This window comes from Poromitra crassiceps, assembly GCF_964638095.1.
Source record: "Poromitra crassiceps genome assembly, chromosome: 20".
NCBI classification, from domain to species: domain Eukaryota; kingdom Metazoa; phylum Chordata; class Actinopteri; order Beryciformes; family Melamphaidae; genus Poromitra; species Poromitra crassiceps.
Genome location: NC_139637.1, coordinates 25,941,831 through 25,964,623, shown reverse-complemented (window position 1 = coordinate 25,964,623; position 22,793 = coordinate 25,941,831). Strand labels below are relative to the sequence as shown.

Genomic DNA, 22,793 nt, shown 5'->3' with positions numbered 1-22,793 from the left:
CGTTAGTAGTTTTTGTAAGGGAATGCACAGAGCTGATTTCGAGAGGGAATAACCTCAGACCAACTCGCCACAGACAGCTATAGCCCTCTGAAGCTTATTATTATATCCGTTAATTGTAGCCTACCTACTAATGTCAACATCGTTTGAGCATAAAGCCTAACCGCACGGAGCATTCCTCCTGGCGTCCCTGCAGTCATGATTGTATAGGCTACTTTTTTTACTTTCACTCCTGCACTTTCTTGATACATGAGGTGATTTCCCCTGTATTTTTTTTTATGAATGAGCAGACCATTCGCACCTTTTCCGGCGCGCTGCGACGACCTTTCAAGTGGAGGCGGGTTGACTCTCGTGCTCATCAGTTGTAATGTCATTGTAGTATTAACATATTTAGCGCTATTCCCATTAGTATAATTTCTATTTCTGTAAGATGTATTACAATTAATGGTTGTCTTAGTATCAGTGTTGCTATTAGTATTAGTGCTGTGTCAGTATCAGTACTAGCATTGCATTCACATTAGTGTTAGTATTAGTATGAATGATACTGTTTACTGATATAATATTTATTTATTTCAGTTTAATTCAGTCATCAATATTAGCTGAACAGTATTGCCTACATCTTCATAAATCAAACTATCAAGTATTACAACTGCATACATTAATGGTAAGTTGGTAACACTGTAGCATCGATGTGTACAAGGCAAGCCTAGTCACGCAGCTCTGTAGACTATACTGGAGATGATGATAATAATAATGATGATGATGATGATGATGATGATGATGATGCTATTTCGGGGTGTCCGGGTAGTGTAGCGGTAGATTCCCTGCCTACCAACACGAGGGTCGCAGGTTTGTATCCACGTTACCTCCGGCTTGGTCGGGCGTCCATACAGGCACGATTGGCTGAGGGTGCGAAGCCGGATTGGGGACATGTGTCTTGGTCGCTGCACTAGCGCCTCCTCTGGTCGGTCGGGGCGCCTGGTTGGGGTGGAAGGGAACTGGTGGGAAATGGCGTGATGTGCTACGTCCTACCAGTGAAGCTCCCCCTGTCTGGTGAAAAGAAGCGGCAACTGCGAATGTGTCGGAGGAAGCATGGTGCTAGTCTCGGCTCTCACCAGATCGGCAGAGGGTGGAGCAGCGACCGGGGCAGCCAGTAGGGCAGCATGGGGATAAATCGGCCAAGTATAATTGGGGAGAAAATGTGGAATAATCAGAAAAAATAAATAAATAATGCTATTTAATAAAGCAAAAGTATTTCTTACCCAAATACTGGATTACTAAATAATTGATAGCTGCAGCCCTAGAAACATTGGGCAACCTGTTGAACTTAATGCTGCGGCAGGGTTTGTTGCTGGTGCAGGATGGGAAGTGAGATGGGACAAGTTCAGGTTACCACTGATCAGCGGCTCTTTTTCAGCCACACAAAAACCTCCAGGTGCCTTAATAGTTCCCTAACCTGTCCCACTTGTTCATCGCCGAAAGTTGGGTTCGAAATATTTAAGGACTTTTTTTCCTTCTGTCACTAACAAGCCATTCTACCATCTGTTTAACACAGTTAATTATTCAAGACACAAACAGAACTCACGTCGGGATAGTGGTGCTTGATTGGACCAAGTACGCTGCTGCCATATGTGTGGTGTCTGGCCGGTTTCTCGCCATTAGGCAAGAGAATATACAGCTTGGTAGGCCTTTATTTGTCATCAATATGGGGAAAACATTGATTGTGCTGTTGACTGTTGTGTGATATGCATTATGCACATTGTTATTCCAACAGCGTACAGGAAGGTCGAATTTGACATTAATAGATTCATTCACTCTGCACTTATCTGTCTGTGCGAGAAGACGTCTCTCTGCTATGTTGAATATGACTATGCTGTAGTATCTGGTTACTCAATGGGTCTTTTCAGGGTAGTGAATTTGAAAATTGATTGGCAGACAGACTCTTTTGTTACAGTGGACAACATCAGAGTCCTGAAGATGCCAGGATATTGCACTGTTTTCCCGGTTTGATTTAATAGAAAATTGGAAAGAACAAACTCCAAAATAAGAGAGTATGACACTGCCAGTCATGTAGCGTAACATGAATGATCTATAATAAAACAAGCCTATCACACACGGGCTGCCGTCTGAAATCGTGATGAGACAACTGACACATGTCAACATGTAATGTTCTGATTATCCCCACTAGATGGCAGCAGTACACCTTGTTCATAGGTCACCTAGTTGTGTCTATGCAGCACCTTGCTGAAGGTCAGCACAAAACGAATGGTGCTTGGTTTGTGATGTTAGATGAAGTCAAGAGACAGTGGAGAAATAGGCTCTTTCCTATGCCATTATCTCTTGATATTTCCATTCACAATACACTGAAAATAAATGTCTTCATCTCCTCCCGTCTCCTCCTTATCTTCTTCCAGAATCCAATCTAAGTCGTTGTGGGTTTCGAGGATCGTCGCATCTTGGAATTCCTTACAGCACTAAGGTACTGCCTCTCCCTGCCCTACGCTTCTAGACCTACCACAGACATGCATTGAACTCCCGAAGATATCCAGACATTACTCTGATAATGGTTATATGATAATGGTTATGGTTATGGTTAACTGCATAATAAAACGCAAGTTTTACTGTGTCCTGTCTCCAGGGTCCAGGAGTGCTCCATCCTTATGACACCGGCCATGTGGCCATGACCTACACTGGGCTGACCTCGCTACTCATACTGGGAGATGACCTGAGCCGGGTCAACAAACAGGCCTGTCTGGCTGGTCTGAAAGCACTGCAGCTAGAAGACGGCAGGTAGGTGCACGCACGCACGGCGTCGCACGCACACACACACACTCTTGGACTTCCAGTCTGATTCATATCACTTTCACACTGACTCAAAAACACTTGACGCCATGTGGATAACATTCTTAATCTGGACTGACATGGAAACTCCCCTGTCATCCTACAATAGTACACTTTGGCTTACTCATGGATGCACTGGCACGCACGCGCACACACACACACACACACACACACACACACACACACACACACACACACACAGAGTTTGTATACAAGATAACAGATAACACCACCTTGAGACAGATATAGAACTCATTAAATAGGTTGGCACCTAGATCTGCCGAACCTTTTCTTCATTTTAGATAACATGTCTGTCTGAAACACGACACACCCTAAACACTACACACCCTTCAGCTTGTGTGTGTGTGTGTGTTCTTGTGCGTCTTCGTGCTTCCAGTTTCTACGCAGTGCCAGAGGGGAGTGAAAACGATATTCGGTTCATCTACTGCGCCGCTTGTATCTGCTACATGCTGGATGACTGGTCAGGCATGGACATCCAGAAGGCCATCGAGTACATCAGAGGGAGTATGGTGGGTCCACTCTGTGTATAAATACACATGATTAGGCACTGGGCTGTGGGAAACAAGGAAGGTGAAGCTTGAGTTAGGGCTGGGTATCGTTCAACATTTTTTGATATCGATACCGTTTCAATACTTTGATTTCGGTTCCTGAACGATACTTTTTTCGATACCAATTTTTAGAAAAATCCATTTTAACAAAAATAAAACTGCATTACACATTGACAATTATGATACAATTTTTTTTTTTTTTTTTTTCAAGTTTTACAGCAGAAAAAAATAAAACCTACTGTATTTAACATAACTTTAAGTTGTCTAAACTTATTGCTGTCCCTACAAAAAAATATTGGAGTACTACAAAGGAAAGAAATGTAAAACAAATAAATCAGTGCAATAGTTTTCAGTGCAAAACGGAGAGTTGCAAATCAGTGTCACTGATGCAACAGAACGCTATTTTTGTCCAAACTGATGAGACAGCTCCACTTCATGCATGGAAGACAATAGTTGAGCATTGACTAGCGTATCAATATAGCCTTAATGGCACAAAGTGAATTGCGTTTACAATCAACAAACTATCATGACATCAGCGTTTGTTAACGAGTTGCTAAAAATACACAATGCCCGCTTGCGCATAACGTTAGGCGCCAATTAGCTAGCTAGCTAGCTACAACTCACAGTCAGACTGAGGGCTCTGATAACCGCTAACATCAACGACAACTTGCGGTAAGCTGACCCACCTCTTGATTATTTCTCTTGTCTGTGGAAACCAGTCCTTGTTGTTTCTGTTTCTTTCCCTGCTTTTCATCATCTTCACCATATGGTACTCCAGGATAGGACTATAGCTTGTTAGACTAGCTTGCTAGTTCCACTTCTGTCTCCGCACCGCATGCTGCCTGCCTCACAACAAACACACACCGGCTAAAGTGGGCGTAACTTTTCATGCATGCCTCTACATGACAGCCAATTACCAGCCGTATTAGAGCGTGGTGTGCAAGCATGTCGCATGCTTATAGGCTCAATGAGGCGCCTTCGATACCCCTTAGTATCGATGCTTTCATTTCGGTGCCAAGTAAGTATCGAAACTCGATACCAAGCCCTAGCTTGAGTACATGCACACTGTCTCCCGTTCTTTTTCCCACGGCGCTGGCAGCAGGTCATGCCGAGGGCAGAAGATGCCAAGTCATGACACTCAGTCAGTCAGTCACTCACTGACTCATGGACAATGTTTTTTATTATTATTATTATCAAGTTCTTTCGGTTTTTCTCCCATTTTCTCCCCAATTGTACATGGCCATCTCCCCCTGCCTCTGCCTCCGTGTGGTTTCTTTGATTTGTTTTGTTATCTAGACAGCATATCCTCACTTCTGTCATGGCTTGGAGCATCTGTTTGCGAGACGAGCAGTGGGTTTTAAACTTCACGTGCAAAGATGGTAAATACATCCCGTCCTCCGCAACTGGCTGGCTGGTGGAAAGTAGCTGCATGCATGCATGCTCTCAACAAGACCCCGGTAAAAAGAAAACCCAACATTTTGTCCTTAACAACGCGGTAGAAACCAGTTACTGGTTTCTACACCAGTATACTATATCATGTTTCTACCAATCTGGGAACCCTTACCCAGAGTCTATTTTGGCACATAAATAGACTCTGGGACAGCCGTATGTTTTTTTTAGGCTTCCTGTACAGTGCAAATCTTCCGCCCGGGATCTCCACCTCCACGCAGTGCTGCTCTGTTGTTGTACTGGCGAAGAGTTCCGGTCCCAAATGCTAGTGAATATATAAGAGTTTTGACATTTAGCATTAAAAATAAAAACGACGCAATGTATGTTTTTAAAAGGCACCGGTGAGCGGAAGTGGAAGTCCCGGGCGGAAGATCTTCGCTGTACAGGAAGCCTAAAAAAAAGGTACGGCTGTCCCATAGTCTATTTGCGTTGGCAGGAGAAACATGACAAATGCTTTCAGGTTCAATTCAGTAGCGAAACTCTGACGTAGGGATGTCATGTGGTGGGCGTGAGTCAAAATCAGACTATGCTCTGTAGCATGTAAACGGGAATATAAGTGGAATATTCTAAAGCAGCTCATGAACACCATCGAAATATTGGCTCATTTAGCTTAAAGTCGAGCTGAACTCATAAATGACTTTTCTTTTCTTTTAGTTCAAATACCTGGGTATGCAGTGCACCTATTTAATAATGTATGCAAACAAAATCACAAAAGTCTAATTTCTTTAGTTTTTCACACTTTTTCACATCAAAAGTTCATTTTTCAAGATTTCACTGATAACAGTAATGTACAGTTTGCTGACGTCACACTATCAAATTTCTACCCCATTTCAACCAATCATATCACGACATGCAGCTGTCAATCAAATCTTCATTTCAGGATAATTTTCTCTTCCAAATGAAGTAGAAAATGGCGCCTAGTGCCTGTCATCTGCAGAATTCCTATCCCATAAACTAACTACTAACTTGGCCAATTGTTAGAAACATGAACAAAAAACAAAAACTATAATCTCTAAGAATGCAAAGAAATGTAACTGGCTCGTTAAAACGCGCATTCCAGGGATATCGTATTTACAGAAATAGCGTAAAAGGCGCACGTTTGAGAGCGTGGTTGTCAGGGGTCTGCCCTCGGAGATTCCAGGCGGGCGGGCAGCACCCATTCATCGGATTGTCCGCTCCCTCCGCACGAAGCAGCTGGCTGCCTGGTACTCCGCGGATCCCACTCGCGTAGCACGACAACACGCTGAATCCCACTCGATTTAGGGGTGGAACACGCCATGATTGACCAATGCCAAAGCCAGTCGACAGAATTGTCAAATCAAATCATCGACATGATACTATGACCCGCCTCTCAATTTGTCATCTCAGACAAATTATGTTTTCAGTCTGAAACAGACTGCGACGCACGTGACGATACGGGTTCAGTTCGACTTTAAGGTCAATAGTGGAATTATTGCAGTCCATGTAAATTGCAGTCCATGTAAACTTACTCATTGTTGTTAGATTAACAGATTTTTTTACTCGGTCCTTGCTTTAGCCTCGCTGTTTGTCTTTCCATCAGATATGAGTTAGTTAGATAAACAGTTCAGTGTCGGGGGAGGTATTGTCTTCATAAAGAAAGCCAGTGGAAGCTGCCTTCCTGTCAACGCGGTGTCCTTTACATCTCAAGTCCCCAGAGAGGAGAGATGGTCCCGTTCACTCTCAAACCACAGTTTGACCTTTTTGTGTTTGATTACATTGTTTCCTCATTGTTTCCATGGGTGTGTATGCATGCAACACCCCACACTCTTTCTTTCTCATAGACACACACAGATAGGATGACAAAGGACGCTCCACAGATATGGCATACTATGTTACTAAACTGATCATGACTGAAAAGTAAAGTTTTTGTCCACTGGTCACACAGTGGTTGCTGGATTCCAAGGCAAATTGATATACAGTATTATGTAAGAACAGAGAAACCACTGAATGATAGCTGGTTGCTGGTTATGTGTCAACATGCCTGGAAGAGTAGACTAGCTTACCAATAATAGCCACACTAAAGTTTCAATAGCCTTTGGATGGCGCCAAGTATCAATTTACCAACCTTATTGTTGTTATGGTCTGATCACACCACAGACACAGTCACAGACATGGGCTAGGCCTTGTCTGTTCATCCCAGCTATTGCATATTTTAGTGCTGGGAACTGGTGCTGATCCTAATTAAGCAATTGAATTAGTTCTTAAAAATCAAAAAAGTTCTAAAACAAGTTTTCAACTTATCAGTCCCGCCAGGAAATTGCAATTTTGCGATCTCAATAATGAATGCAAATTCAACCAATCTCCGCAATATTCGCGGGGGCTTGCAATTTTTCAAAATTCCCACCATTTCTCTGCAAAAACGGCAAAACAGGTTCCTCAACTTGTCATTTTTACCACAAAAAATCACATAAAACTTTGCAAATCCCATTGTGCTGCGAAATCAAGCATATTTATCGCAAAAAAAAAATCGTGGAGGGACTGACATTTTCCTCTGTTTTTCATGAAGGCACAGACCAATCCATTTAGGGTCCCAAAACTAGGCCTTAGAGCATTCTCATCCTTTACTGTTGGTTATTTTTAACTGTCCCACATTAATAGTTGGGCCAGACTGGAACAAGTAACACTAGAGTAAATAGTCTTCAAATAAGTCCACCTAGATTTTAAATTCACTGGAGCTGTTTAGTAAATCTGAGATGAATGAGTAATGGCTGAGACACGTACATTAATCGGTGTGGGACATGTCTCGCGTCTGTCTCTTTAGTGGTGTGTCCCGCACCGTTGGCTCTAGTCGGCTTTGTCGTGGCTTTTCCAGCCGATTCAACAGGCGTCGGTGAGAGAGCTCACTGATTGGCTGGTCAGCTGGTAGCGAAGCAGTGCAGGAGAAGAGAGGGCTCACGCAAAACACACTGCTCATTTTTTCACCACCTCATCTAGTAATTCCAATATACGCATATTTTCATGACGACGTGCCTTTGGGAAAGTCCCTTTCTTGACCCTCTCACTGCATGATGATATCACCCATTTAGTTTTCCTTTCTTCCACAAGCAATAAACCAGAAAAGGACTGACATACGCCAGTGCCATTTGCAACTTTTTATCAGACATACATTTCCCCCACAAATCATTTTTGTTTTTGTTTTAATTTTCATTTGGATTTAGGGGTTATGGTTGATTTATTAATACATTTTATTTTATTTATTTATTTTGATGACTTTGCCGTCCCAGACAGCCTCTTCGAAATAGCAAAACGTTTTACATGGGCACTTCAAACATACTACCCGAAGTAAGACGACTGGAGCACTCATTCAGTCTTCAGTTAGTCATATTTTCTGACAAAACGCACACACACCCACACACACACACACACCCCCACACAAGCTGAAGGGTGTGTAGTGTTTAGGGTGTGTAGTGTTTCAAAACGACCACCCTCTCCAAACACTGTGACCCCAATCAGTTATCGAGTTATTTCCCTAGGCCTATTATAAAATCATTTAGGTCACTACTACAGTAATTAAGCCTATACTTTTCTTTTTCTTTCTTTTTAAAATCAATTTCCGCCCAATTATGGAAAATTCTGCAATATTCCATGTTTTACAGTTTAATCCAATTTTATTACCAAATTCTGTGATTCAGTCTGCATTTTCTGCATTATGGAAATCATAGGGCCCTACCTAAATAGGCTATATTGCCAAATTCATATGCTTTCCTTCCTATAAATGAGTGTGTACAGAGAGGCTGAAGGTTACATCCCTTCGGCATCTCATCCCTTCCCTCTGTGTCTGTATACCATGCTCCCTGCACACACTCATCCCCTATCTATCCTCTTAGTCCCTCACCCACTCACTAATTCACACACTGCATCTGTCTGTTATCAGTAATCATAACGTCATAGTAACAGCTGGCAGCCTCTCGTGTCCGAAGGCCATTTTCATCTGATTTACAAAACAAAATGCAAAACAACGCCTGTGCTGGTTCCATGCCTTGACTATTGACTTTTTGAATGAATACACACAGGGTCCTATGTCATGTCATATCTGTCCACTGTGCTCCATGAATACTGAGCTTGTGCTGGGGTTACATTGCAGATTAAATTGTTTAAAATTGAAATGTGAATTTACCATATCTGTATGTAATTCGGCCACCCGAATGGGATTTGAATGGGATTCAATTTAACTGATTTAAAATGGGGAATATTTTTGCCACCACATATGGAAAGAGATTAGTGCCGGCAGAGATTGTAATAAATTGGAATTTGCCATGCTCATATTGACTTTTGTGTGTCTCAGAAAGCTGAATCTGAAATAAGGTGGGCAAATTCAAAGTGCTTTACAGGCCAGGGTAATGAAAATACAGTAAAGAAGTACAATTACAAAGTGCAAAAGTACAGACAAGAGATACAAAAGATGAAAGACCTCAAAAGTAAACTAGTGCAGTTAATCACGTGAAATAGAAAGTTAAAAGAACACAACAATTACGCCCACTTTTAGATGCACATTGGGAGTGAACCCGTTGTGTTTTTCGTGAATGTTATTTTCCCTGGTCCTTCCTGATTCTACTTTTGATCTGATATTGACGTCAGATTCCACTGTTAAAGGAAGGGAATCATAGATTCTCCTCTTGGTCAAAAACCTCACCATCCGCAGATGGATGAGAATCATCTCTCTACCTCCCCCTATATATACTGTATATACTTTATGTTAGGGATGGGCATTTCTAGCAAAAACACTATTCGAAATTCGCATCCAATGTCGACTTTTAATCGAAATTCGAAAGAAAAAAAAAAGTAAGTTTTGGTGAGTAAAATGTTGCATTGTCTCCCCTGATTCTAAGTCTAAGGCTTTATTAATTAATAGAAAAAGCTTCTGCTGTGGATTTTTAGCTCAAACAAGCATTGCACCACTGAAGTAAAGAACATGTTACATGACATTGACATTTTCGAAAATAAAAAACAGTTTTGACAATCATGAGTCGACTGATGATGATACTAGGGAAGTGCCAGGTCGCCATACAGTTCCCGATGTCCACATGAAAGAAATAAAGTGGCCAGGTCGCTGATGATGTCATCACAATTTCAATCAATTGCTCATGCACAGTTTTCAGCATTGATGAAGTCATAGACATTGTGACATCATCAGTGATGTCATAAATCCTTCCCTGCAGAGGCTTTAAGTAGGACTGTCAGGGAACTATACTTGTTGTCCCGTCAGAATCGGTCAGACTAGTCCCTGAATGAGTTTTAATTCATTTGCAACAAGACAAGGATGCTTTTTTCTGGTTTGTTTCTTAATCAGACGCAATCATGGTTTCCATTATCAACACGGTGGACACCTCGCACGAGGATATGATTCACGATGCCCAGATGGACTACTATGGAACCCGGGTGGCCACCTGTTCCTCTGACCGGCCGCACCGTGAAGATGTTCGAAATGGAGGGCAGATACTGGTAGCAAACCTCAGAGGCCATGAGGGTCCGGTGTGGCAGGTAGCGTGGGCTCACCTGATGTACGGCAACATCCTGGCCTCCTGTTCCTACGACCGTAAAGTCATCATTTGGAAGGAGGAGAACGGAGCCTGGGACAAGATGTACGAATACACCGTACACGAGTCGTCAGTGAACTCTGTCTGCTGGGGCCCCTAAGACTTTGGTCTGATACTGGCCTGTGGCAGCTCCGACGGGGCCATTTCCCTGCTCACTTTCACCCAGGACCAGCATAGGGATGGGCATCGAATTTCGAATTTTCGAATAATCGTTGTTATTATCAAGGTCGACTTTTATTATTGAAATTCGAAATTCGAAAAAAAAAAAAAAAAATTTTTTAGTGAAATGTTGCATTGTCTCCCCTGATTCTAAGTATAGTCAAATCGCTTGGTTTGAGCAAGTAAAACAATTTTTATAAGCATTTTAAGCAAGGTTTATGGAAAAATGAATGGCGGATGAAATCCCATGAAGAGGGAGAGGGGGTGACTTTGGCACCCCTTTGGCACTCAGACCTGAGCCTACTAAATATTTAATGAACCACTCATGATTGTCAAAACTGTTTTTTATTTTCGAAAATGTCAATGTCATGTAACATGTTCTTTACTTCAGTGGTGCAATGCTTGTTTGAGCTAAAAATCCACAGCAGAAGCTTTTTATATTAATTAATAAAGCCGTAGACTTAGAATCAGGGGAGACAATGCAACATTTCACTCACAAAAAAAAAAAAAAAAATTAATTTTTTTTTTTTTTTTTTCGAATTTCGAATTAAATTCGAATTTGGCCAGCCAATTTCGAATAGTGTTTTTGCTAGAAATGCCCATCCCTAGACCAGCAGTGGAACATCAAGAAGATCCACAACGCACACACCATCGGCTGTAATGCAGTGAGTTGGGCTCCTGCTGTAGTTCCAGGCAGTCTGATCGACCAGCCCTCCGGACAAAAACCAAACTACGTCAAGCGTTTCGTCTCCGGAGGCTGCGACAACCTGGTCAAAGTCTGGAAGGAGGAAGACGGCCAATGGAAGGAGGATCAGAAGCTGGAGGCGCACAGCGATTGGGTGAGAGACGTTGGCTGGGCTCCTTCTATCGGTCTTCCCACCAGCACCATCGCCAGCTGCGCTCGCGATGGGCGCGTGTTCATCTGGACGTCTGACGACCCTGCAGGAGACACCTGGACGGCCAAACTGCTCCATCAGTTCAACGATGTGGTTTGGCACGTCAGCTGGTCCATCACTGGAGATATACTGGCTGTTTCTGGAGGCGACAACAAGGTCACCCTGTGGAAGCAGTCGGTGGACGGCCAGTGGGCGTGTATCAGTGATCTCGGCAAGTGCCAGGGAGCCATCTCTTCCTTCTCAGACACAGCAGACCAAGCAGTGACACACACACAGCACTGACCCCTGACTCTTAACAGATGACCCTCTCAAACTGTTAAACTTGTGGGAAGTCAGAACTCGGAAGAAGCCAACAACTGATCCACACTGATTTTTCATGCAACGACCAGGACTCATAATCCACCGGCTTCCCACCCGCAGACACGGCCAATTGTGTCTGTAGGAACGTCTGACCAAGCCGGAAGTACTGCTACCCGGAAATGCACCCGGGTTTCCGCGGTAATAGGGAAGTGCTTTTACCTCTACACTACCCAGACGCCCCAACTCTTGCAATATCTTTTAGAAATTAGATGGTAGCAAGCTGACAAAGCTACATACCGATTTAAGGCAATTTAACCGAAATAAGTCATTTGAAATTGGGGAAAACCAAAGTTGAAATTATTGCTAAAAGTTCAATTCAATAATATTTCATTCTATTTCAAACGTTACCGTACAATTCTTTTCTTTTTGAAATTCTGTGGTTCAATATGAGCACGACCAATTCAGATTCATACAATTCAGATACAATCTCTGTTGGCACTAATCTCTTGCCATATACAGTATAGAGTACCGGTAGTCTTTCTTGCTGGATGAAATATTTGAATGTAATTTGAATGGCTTTGTTGTTCGTCTCCCTGCAGTCATACGACAGCGGCTTTGGCCAGGGAGCTGGGCTGGAGTCGCATGGTGAGTGTGATGCTCTCTTTTACTCATTTGTGTTTATTCCCTTCACTTACAGATGTTCCAAAGTCACTTTGAATGCTTTGAGGTTTTTGTGTGAGTAAATCACAGCAGCAAAATCGTAAAACCCCCGCACTTGGCACTTTTATTTAGTGTCGATCTTGTTCCGGTCAGAAGGTTCACCTTTGATGAAAACGTTTGTTCGAGTGTTGGTGGAGCTGTTTGCTCAGGAAATGATGGCTGATGGGAGTAACTGGTTTAAAGGATTAGCCATTAAAATCCATCTCACTAGAAACAATGTCCTCATTTAATCCCTCTCCCACTCAAATTAACCCGTATTATTCTGCCATGAAGGCCGGCATCACGACCACCGCCACCTCCACACACACACACACACACACACACACACACACACACACACACACACACACACACGCATACATTTCAATGCACTGTGGGGGAGTGAGTGGTTCATGGTCTTAAATTTTTAACACGGCACAGGCAGCATGTAACTAGAATGTACAGATCTTGTGCAACGAGGGAATTTCCTTCCTTTCTATACAATCCTGCTTACAGGTTTCTACGTGTCTATAGATATAGATACCCATTACCCAGCCACCCCTGAAGTGTATGTTTGTTATGTTTGCATCTGGACCTCCCACACTGTAAATGTGATCACACTCGCAGCACCGTGTGTTTGTAGATGCTTGTGTGTGTGGTCCTGTGTAACTCGATACATGGTATTACCAAGAACGCATCAGGGTAAGAAGAATTTTTTTTAATAAAATGTAATCCGACTTTAGCCGTATCTTTTCGGGGACAATTGTTTTTAAACAATAAAATGGCATAATTGTCAATGCAACTTTGTATCATCCCACACATCCCACACTTCTTTCCCACTGCTGGAATGATGCCATTTGTCCCACTCTGTGTCCCCAACCAGTCATCTTCCACCCCTCAACTTTTTTCTTCTTCTTTTTTACGATATTGCTTGGCTAACTTTTTGTTGACTCAGTGGTTTGTGTGTTGTTGGCATTTGCTCCTGGCTGTGTGGTGCCAGCATCTTCTATTGCCCCAGGCTGTGTACTCACTCAAAACGTCTCCTTTTTTCAGCCCAGAATGGACTCAAAGAATCCGACAGTCGTAGGCTCCCATGAATCACCTATGGTGGCCCATGGGGCACAATTGTATTCGTTCGCACATGAACATTTGACAACTCAACAGAAAACTTGAACAAGTTGAAAGCTATCATTATTTGGGGGTAATTTTGTGCCCCATATGTACATTTCACACACGTTATGAACGTTCATTCAACAGCTTTTTTTTTTTTTTGCCCAGAGCCCCGGTTAATTTCTGACCCAGGTATGTCGTCCTGGTAGAGTGAAGGGTTTTCAATGAAAATCTCTGGAGCTGCCATAGACGTAGATTTATATTTACTCCCTCTGATCCGGTTGTGCCTAAGGCAGATAGCGAGTTAGACAGCAATGATTAGAGGCGGGGCTGACATGTCAGCAGATTTACACCCTCACCCTCACACACACACACACACACGGCTGGGGGGGGGGGCGGCTGTAGCTCAGGAGGTAGAGCGGGTTGTAGAGCGGGTTGTCCACTAATCGCTTTGCCAGTCTGCATGTCGAAGTGTCCTTGGGCAAGATACTGAACCCCAAATTGCTCCCGTTGGTGTGCCAGCACCCTGCGTGGTAGCCTGCCACCATCGGTGTGTGAATCGGTGAATGTACCTACTGACTGTAAAGCGCTTTGGATAAAAGCGCTATATAAATGCAGGCCATTTACCATTTACACACACACACACACACACACACACACACACACACACACACACACACACACACACACAGAGGCTGTGGTAATACAGTGATGGTAAGCTGCTCCTGTGGCTGTACCGATAACACCTTGTCATCCATAGATAAGCACACATGTTTTTATCACTATGCTTTTTATGTGCCAGTGACTGCATTCAGAAGCCAAATTGTAGCCCTGACTGTAAATCTAAATCTAAGATCACCCTTTTTTCTAAGTGAGCAGTCCTCGGTTCTCGTGTAGAAAGGTTTCTTTAGCAAGTTGATTGTGCAAAGAGGCGCGTTCAACACAAGCACACCGACTGCTGCATCTTCTGGGGAGTTCCACTCTGTTTCCAGAGAAAGGCGGAAGGTGAATGTAACAGCGTGCTCTCTGATATTTGGCAGTAGGAGGAAGTGGAACCCACACGCACAACCTGTCTTCTCTGCTGCACCCAGTATTTATCTAGCTGTCTATCTGTCGTCAAAACATGTCAGGGTGGATCAACACGGCAGCATTCTCTGTGCTAATTAAGCACAAAGTTGCTTCCTTGCCAATTTGTTTGAATCCGGGGGCCTTCAAGTCTTTTTTAACCCGGAAATTTCAGTCTTGTTTGCCAGCATTGCTTATCATTACCTAGATACCTGTCTGCCTGTCCAGGTGGTTATCAAAGCTCTACACACCCTTCCAAGTTATCTTTTTTTCTTCTTCCTTTTGCCTTGAAGCCTGAAGTTAAACTTGTTAAATAGCTTTTTTCACTTTCATTTGGATTCTGTCGATGTATGTCAACGTGGAAAACAACCAACACCTTGATGTGTAAATTCAGACTTGGCAGAAGCCTCCTTTGCTTTGATAACAGCAGGAAAACTGTCTGGATTTAGTAATGTTGTCCCATCTTCTCTGCAGAGGAGTTTACGCTGTCTTAGCATTAGAGGATCTCCCATTTACATTCTCCTGCCTGTAGGACTGAGGTCCAGCCTCAGACTTGGCCGTTCGAGGATATTGGTCTTCCTTTTTTTGGGGTCATTCCTTGGTGCCTTGTGCCATTGTCTATGTGCTTCTGATCATGGTCATCATGTCGACAGATGAAATTCCTCTATAACTTAGCTTTTTTGCAGAGTGCAGAAGATGATTCCCCTAAATGTATTGGTACAATACTGTACCTGGACAGGTGCTGGTCTGGACAAGAAGAACTAAAGCAAATCACAGAAGACAATACATATGTGTTGGCTCTGGAATTAAGACCAAAATGTCCAACTTCGAACCATAAAACATTTTCCTCACATGGTTTTGGGAGATGGTGTTAAGACGAGACTGGGTGTTTGTTTTGGGTGCAAATTGGCCAGACTCTGGTAGCTTCTTGAATGAATGAATGAAAATGTATTTCGAACGTTGAAAAAAGGAAATATACATGTACACATATATACATATAATAAAATAAAATAAGAATAAAAAAATAAAATAACTAATCAAATGGTCATGTCCGAAAAGGAGTAGGAGGAAGCAGATGCTTGTCTAGTCCTACCCTTATTCTCTAATATACTCTCTTCCAGAGTTCGTCATAACTAGACTAAATTTACATAGATAATTATCAACATTATAACACAGTTACTCAATCAACAACCGTATTCATTTCATTCATGAATGTAAGAAGAACAAAAAAAAAAGTTTTTATAGAAAAGCCGACACTATTAAGATGATTGTGCATTGCATTCCCCTTCCTCATTACTATATTTACCCAAAATGCAGTTTCTGTATCTATTTTTAAACTGCAATATTTTTACTCATTTTAATCACTTCATCCAGACTGTTCCACAAAGTCACCCCACAAATTGAGATGCACATACTTTTAATACTGGTGCAAACATAGATTTGCTTCAGATTAAGTTTCCCCCTTAAATTATACCCCCCCCTCTCTGTCGAGGAACATTTTTTGAATGTTGCCACAAAGTAAATTATTTCTTGCTTTGTATATTATTTGAGCGGTTTTAAATTTGACCAGATCCATAAGTTTCAAAGCATAGGACTTTAAAAACTGTGGGATTGTATGTTCATAATATCCCACATTGTGTACCATTCTTATTGCTCTTTTCTGTAGTCTGCATAATAGTTGTAGGTTGCTTTTGTACGTGTTGCCCCATACCTCCACACAGTAGTTGAAATATGGTAGTATGAGTGAACAATACTTTGTGGTTCAGAATATGTCTAGTTTTGCATAGAACACCAAGCCTCCCTTTTGCACAGTCATTCATGACAGAAGGAAGGCCTGATCTAGTCAAGGAGCTGGTGGGGCCAAATTCCCTTCACTTCTTGATTATGGTCTTCACTGTGTTCCAGGGTATATTTATGGTCTTTGGAATCTTTTTTATATTCATCCTCTAATCTTAACGCTTCAACAAAATTAGGGCTTGAAGATCTTGTGTCAGGTTCTCGCAGCTCAAGCTTGTCTCTGCTCACTGGCACACGCTATGCAACAAAGAAACCTTCAGTGGATTCATGGTTTTAATTGATCTAATTAGAATCATCTTATTTGATTTCGGGGGAAGGCAAATTAGGTTTGTGCATGCTTAATTTAACGTGATTACTTAATTTAAACAGTTACAACCCCAAATATATGGGCTGCCCACACTTGCACAACCAAAGTTTCCACTTTTGATATTGTCAGGAATCGGTAGTCTGATTTCAATTCACACGAATCCTAAAACATATACACATTTACACAGCGAAAATTGCCCGCGGTAAACGCGTAGAGATTTTTGCACACATTCACACATCCCTCCTGTCGGCTGTGTGTCTGCTGTCTGTGCAGGCGGCTGGACGTTCTGTGCTGTAGCCTCTCTGTGTCTGATGGGTCGTCTGGAGGAAGCGCTGAGTCAGCGCGAGCTGGACCGGATCCGGCGCTGGTGCATCATGAGGCAGCAGAGTGGCTTCCACGGCCGCCCCAGCAAACCTGTAGACACATGCTACTCCTTCTGGGTGGGAGCTACGCTAGAGGTACACACACACACTGCTGTCAACTCCCAACACACACACATTTTGGGGGAAATATCCAACATTTTGTGCTGCAAACAACCCAATAAATCTGTAAACATGTGATTGTGCGTGTCAAAACGCACACACGCAACCCAGAAATCCTGTGAGCAACCTATAGACTTCTGGGTCATAGCTATGCCAGAGGTGCACACACACACACACACACACACACACACACACACACACACACACAGCTGTTAGTACATGCATGCACACATAGACACAAACAAATATATCACTGGGGAAAAATTAATTTCTAGGTCACAACTATGCCAGAGGTACAAAGACACACACACATAGACAAAATATTTGTATATGGCACAGAATGAGGCTGCATGAATATATTTTGATAGATATGTTCTTCATTGGATATTGATTGTGATGACCCCACTTTGTGACATGAAATCAATGATGTGATTATCCTTATCCTCTTGTTGCCTGCTTTTCTCTTATGCTCATATCATTCCCTCACCCCTCCCCTCCCCTCTCCTCTCCTAGCTGTTAGATGTATTCCAGTACACTAACTATGAGAAGAACAGACGCTACATCCTATCCACACAGGATCGATTGGTGGGCGGCTTTGCTAAGTGGCCGGACAGTCATCCAGGTAAACAATTACCTGACCTAACGGAGCCAGATTTTTTAATTCGGTAATTAGGACCGATTGATTGCCCTAATTACTGATTGATTGCCCTTAACTTAATCACCTGTCACTCGAGCAATGATGACATCATCTGGTGACATCACTCACTGATGACATCATCATTGAGTACTCGAGTGACATCACTGGTGACATCACCAATTCTATACATAATAAGTGATATCATCAGTGTGTCGTGGAGGCTTTGGAGACCACTGTGTTCCAGACCAGGGGGGGTCTAACTCCCAGGGGTCCACACATTTCTGTGAAAAATAAGACTGATTTAGAGCCCACAGGTCCAATGTGGTGCTAGGATTCATATTTCAGTTCATATTTGTTGTTGAAAATGTGTGTTTGTGTCAGACAACAACACTGCAAGACTTTGATAACAAATGTGCCTTCTTGCGCTGCCTGCCCTCTGGGTGCTACTAAAAGAAACCATAAAGTAAAAAAAATAGTCGTAGTGTGCCAAACTTGAAAACAACAGCAGAATTGATGACTGCTTTTCTTTTCATGAGAATGAGATTCTCACTCTTTCCGTGATCGCCATGGAATTTCAGACAACCTCCCAGTGCTGTGAATGGTGGGAATATTGGCCAGCTTTCCATTGTGGGGTTAAGGCCAACTCAAAATGTTAATGCAATGAAATCAAAAGCAGTCTTTGTATGTTTGACGCTGTAGCCATGTGGACAGTGTGTGTACATCTTTGTATGTTTGACGCTGTAGCCATGTGGACAGTGTGTGTACCATTCATCATGCCTGCATGCATTATGTGTCACGTCTGTGCTCACACTGCTAACACGTGTTGAGAAGCAGGTATGGAGGCATTGTGATCAGAACTCTGCGTTGTCTGGAGGCCATCCTGCCACAAAGCACAGACAAGCAATGTAAAGAGATGGAGTGGAAGAGCTGGATAAAGGAATGTACATATACCGATTTAAATAGATACAGCAGCAGACACATAACAACAGTTTCAGGCCAACAGTTGTCATATGTACAGGACGGGACATCTCTAGGGCTGGACCCGAATATTCGACTATTCAGGTAGTTTGTTCTTTGGGTAGGCGTTTCCCACAGAATTTAAATCTACTTGTGGTAGTACACTACTAGTATGTATGTTGGGCGTGCTGCGAAAGTGGAGGATATAGACTGTTTTCATGGAATTATGTTGCTAGTTAACTGTTTGAAACCTAGCTTATTTCCTGTCAGCTATTGTATTAGCAAACACTGCAGCAGTAAGTAAGCTACAGACAATTTAGAATGTTTATGTTGTCAAGTTGAAACCAACCGTTTATATCCAATACTGTGCTTTTTTGTTGTTGTTTTTTGCCGACCATCATTTCACTGCTTTGTTTACTGTACCTACATTGTACCTTGGCATGAGACAAATACAACTTTGAACTGCTGTTATTTTAGTGGCAATATCCAGAGCCCAAAACATGATATTCGGCCAGCCCTAGTGAAATTTGATCCTTAAAATTTGATCTAAAAAATGCTGAAGTGACGAGCGTAGTTGGAGCTTCTGTGTTTTTGCAAGAGGAAACCTAAGCAGACAGTGGTGGTTTTTGTGTGGAGAAGTTGAATGATGATGTGGGGGTTTTGGTGTAAGCCAGCTGAGTGGCCATGTGGTGGAAACAAAGCATAAACACAACATAAAAGGACGGGATGAAAATGTGTGAGAGGCTGTGCTGCTGTTTGTTTCTTGGTCACTTTATCAACCTCAAGAACAAAAAGCAAGCAGTTTCAATCTTTCATTTCTCCTTTGACCTAAGGCCACAGAGGCTTTTGAACATTGCGTGTGTTCATGGTATCTGTCAGAGCGTTACTGCCCTGCCCTGCACTCCGCAGGTGCAGGGAGCTCAGGGGTGGAGTTGTGGTTGGAAAACTGCTTGTAACCCTAAACTTCTATGGTGTGTGTGTGTGTGTGTGTGTGTGTGTTTGCCTGTGTGTGTGTGTGTGTGTGTGTGTTTGTTTGCCTGTGTGATGTCTAATTGATGAGGCGATTGTTCATAGCTAGCCGGAGGACACAAGAGATCCAGCTTCTCACATGACAGGAACTGGGCTTGGAAGATAGGCCGAACGAAACAATGACACAGAAGAAAAACACAGAGGCTGTATTCAAAAAGCCTCTTAAATATTCTAGAACAAAAGTGTTTTCTAGGAATTAAAAGGAGCTATTTTGGAGTATACTGTAGGTGCAGATAGCATTGGACTTGTGTTTCTGAACAATGCACAGTGGTCTACGGCCAATGACGCAGGAACTGGTCTGGGAAGATAGGAAGGTAGCAACAATGTAGAACAAAAGAGGCAGCTTGTGTATTTGTCAAGGAGACCAAGGCCACATAATGTGAGGAGCGCTTGATTTATCATAATGTTGCAAGTGATTGGCCCCACTTTGGCCTTTCCAAATGCGAGTTCAGCTCTTGCATCAGTGTTTAATAATTATGAATAATTAGGAGGATCACAATTTCGGTCCAAATTGATTGATTCTTATTGAATTGTGTCTTAATGAAATACACCTGTCATGTGAGCGTACAGTACGCGCCCCAGGAAAGGACCCACAACTTATTTAATTTCCGGACGCATCATAGTTTGAGAAAACGTAGAAGTCCTGTTGACTGGTCCTAGTTCAGAACTTTCTGGAGCCATTGCTCTTGTAAAGAGCGGTGTATCATCACATTGGTTTTCAAGGCTTTTATTTTGAAACCCCATTCTCAGATTTTGAATTTGGAAGAGAAACGACTCCATATGACATATTTTTTAATTCTAAGATAACATCTTGTAGACTGTGTAAAGCAGTCTTCAACTTGCATAATAAATCTCCCCTCACAGTTCGGGCTAACCCAGAAATCTCTGAACAGCTTTGAGCTTGAGTCCTTATGAATCCTGACTGATGTTGCTAATGGTGTTTTGATTGATTCTGTCAGTCTCCAATCACCTGTCATTTCATTATAATTCAATTACCGTTCCATTTACTGGCCTGCATGGCTTTTAGTCTGCTCCCAGGGGAGGGGAGGAGCACAGACCGACCTATGTGCATTATTTATATTTCCTTAAAGAAACAGTGCAACAACAAAAATGCTCCTGCTTAATAATGAGGTGGTGTTTATGGAGAATAGCCTTCAGAAAGTGCTTGGATCAAAGTATTCAGACAGTTTTATGATTTTGAGTTGTTTTTCCTTATTTTAAGAGGTTGAGGTGACTACTAAATATTATTTATACCATTATTAGCTCTGGTCATTCTGAAGCTGACACCTGTCACAAGCAGCTGTTAGTGCTGCGATACAGGCAACCAACCACCTGACCTAGTTTCTCCCGTTTCTCTCCCGCCTCTCTCTCCCACTTTTTTACTTTTCTCATCCCTCATCTGTCTCTATGCCTCTCCCTCCCTCTCGCTCTCCTCTCCTGCCCTGTCCTCTCCACCAGACCCTCTCCATGCCTACTTAGGGCTGTGTGGTCTGTCTCTGATCGGAGAGCCCAGTCTGAGGAAGGTCCACCCAGCTCTTAACATCACCCAGAGAGCCTTTCAGCACCTCCAGCAGCTGCAGCAGACATGGAGGGACAACGCAGGCACCTGCACCTGACAGCACTTGACAATAGGATCAGCCGCCGCTATATACCGAAACCGGTTTTCGGGGATCAGGAACGTTTTTGAAGACTCCAGTTGTACAGTGGTAGCTTCCTGGAATTAAATTTAAGTCTACCTAAAGCAACATTTCTGTTAAGCAATATAAGCCAAACTTTTCTCGCTGCCTTTTAGTTGTAGACAAGATAAGAGTACCGTAAATAACAGACAGTAGAAATTACGTCTGTTTATAGTTGGATCAAATGTTGTGCCACAAACTAAAATCGGAGTCACTGGAGACTTGAAGACATTCCAGATGCCTCAATTTTGCAACATTTTTAGACGATACCGGTTTTGGACAATACCTGCTCCTTAGCCTCATCAGCATGGTCAACCACAAGACCTTTCTGACTGCTCTCTGCAAAGCTTCCTAGCCAGCGATGTAAAGTACCGACTCCCTCCACATGGACAATAAGAAACTTCTTCCGAGATGGTGTGATTCAAAATCTGGGGTGAAACCCAAAGTGGGCTGGGGGAAGATCTAAAGTGGCTCTTCAAATTCTTCTGGAGTAACTGGTGGCCTTTCCTTTCTAAACAACCACCCGCAAACCAGTATGGGTCCGACGGTAAAATTAGTTTTGATATTTTGGAACCTTGGAGGAAAAAGTAGATTCACAGAGAAAACACTCCAAGGCATGACCTGCTACATAATTCTTGTTACCTTGCCTTCATGAGCCGTCCAACAATAGGACCGTTGCACTGCTCTTGAACTTCTCCAAAGCCTCTTAACTACGCGCCTGGCAGGCCTATTCCCCTGAGTTCCTCATCACTCCCTTAAACTCTGCTTCCTCCAGCTTCACTGCAGGCTTCCCCATGATACTTGGAGATGCCCAAGCGTGGTGGATTTCATGCGTATGTAGCTTAGAGCACAGAACAATCTGTAGGAGCATCTACGGTTTTTGGCACCTGTTCAGAAGCGTATTTGTGCTCAGCTATTAGGGCCTTATCTTCGCAGAACACAGACAATATATTGGATATTCCACATTTTTCTTGAGGCAGAGAGATTAAAAAAAAAGTTTGGCCTCTCGGGGGATTTAATAAGCAAGGGGGGAAATCCTGTATTCCCTGCAAGGCGGTAGTGGTCCATTCTAACAGCAGATACAAGCCGGACAGCCCCCGGCTCCTCAACTCAAAACTGAACTAAGCGCCTCATCACCACCAGCCTCCTCATCCCCTGCAAGGGACTATAGCCATGCTAGAATCAATAGGAGAAAGATGAGACAGACAGTGGCATCACAGGATGGAGGAAATGTATTGTTCTTTTGAACGGCACTAGGAACTGAA

General features: G+C 42.9%; 2 protein-coding genes, 1 long non-coding RNA gene and 1 pseudogene across 4 annotated transcripts in view; 2 read left to right on the top strand and 2 right to left on the bottom strand.

Annotated features, from left to right (window-relative positions):
• Nucleotides 1-22,793, bottom strand: part of LOC310795041 — a 664,395-nt gene that overhangs the window by 551,472 nt on the left and 90,130 nt on the right. The window lies entirely within an intron of this gene.
• Nucleotides 1-22,793, bottom strand: part of LOC310795034 (PDZ domain-containing protein 4-like) — a gene marked incomplete at both ends in the record, with an annotated part of 169,632 nt that overhangs the window by 81,233 nt on the left and 65,606 nt on the right.
• LOC310794470 (geranylgeranyl transferase type-1 subunit beta-like) lies at nucleotides 1,328-22,612 on the top strand (the record flags this gene model as incomplete). The annotated part of the gene is made up of 9 exons (XM_083656459.1): nucleotides 1,328-1,365; nucleotides 2,186-2,247; nucleotides 2,412-2,476; nucleotides 2,636-2,787; nucleotides 3,236-3,368; nucleotides 12,369-12,414; nucleotides 17,021-17,205; nucleotides 17,743-17,851; nucleotides 21,311-22,612. The coding sequence occupies 9 exons, from the start codon at nucleotides 1,328-1,330 to the stop codon at nucleotides 21,466-21,468; spliced, it is 948 nt and encodes a 315-aa protein (XP_083512585.1). The 3' UTR covers nucleotides 21,469-22,612.
• LOC310794472 (protein SEC13 homolog pseudogene) lies at nucleotides 10,176-11,751 on the top strand (annotated as a pseudogene). Its single transcript has 2 exons — nucleotides 10,176-10,586; nucleotides 11,188-11,751. The product of its transcript is annotated as a protein SEC13 homolog pseudogene (transcript).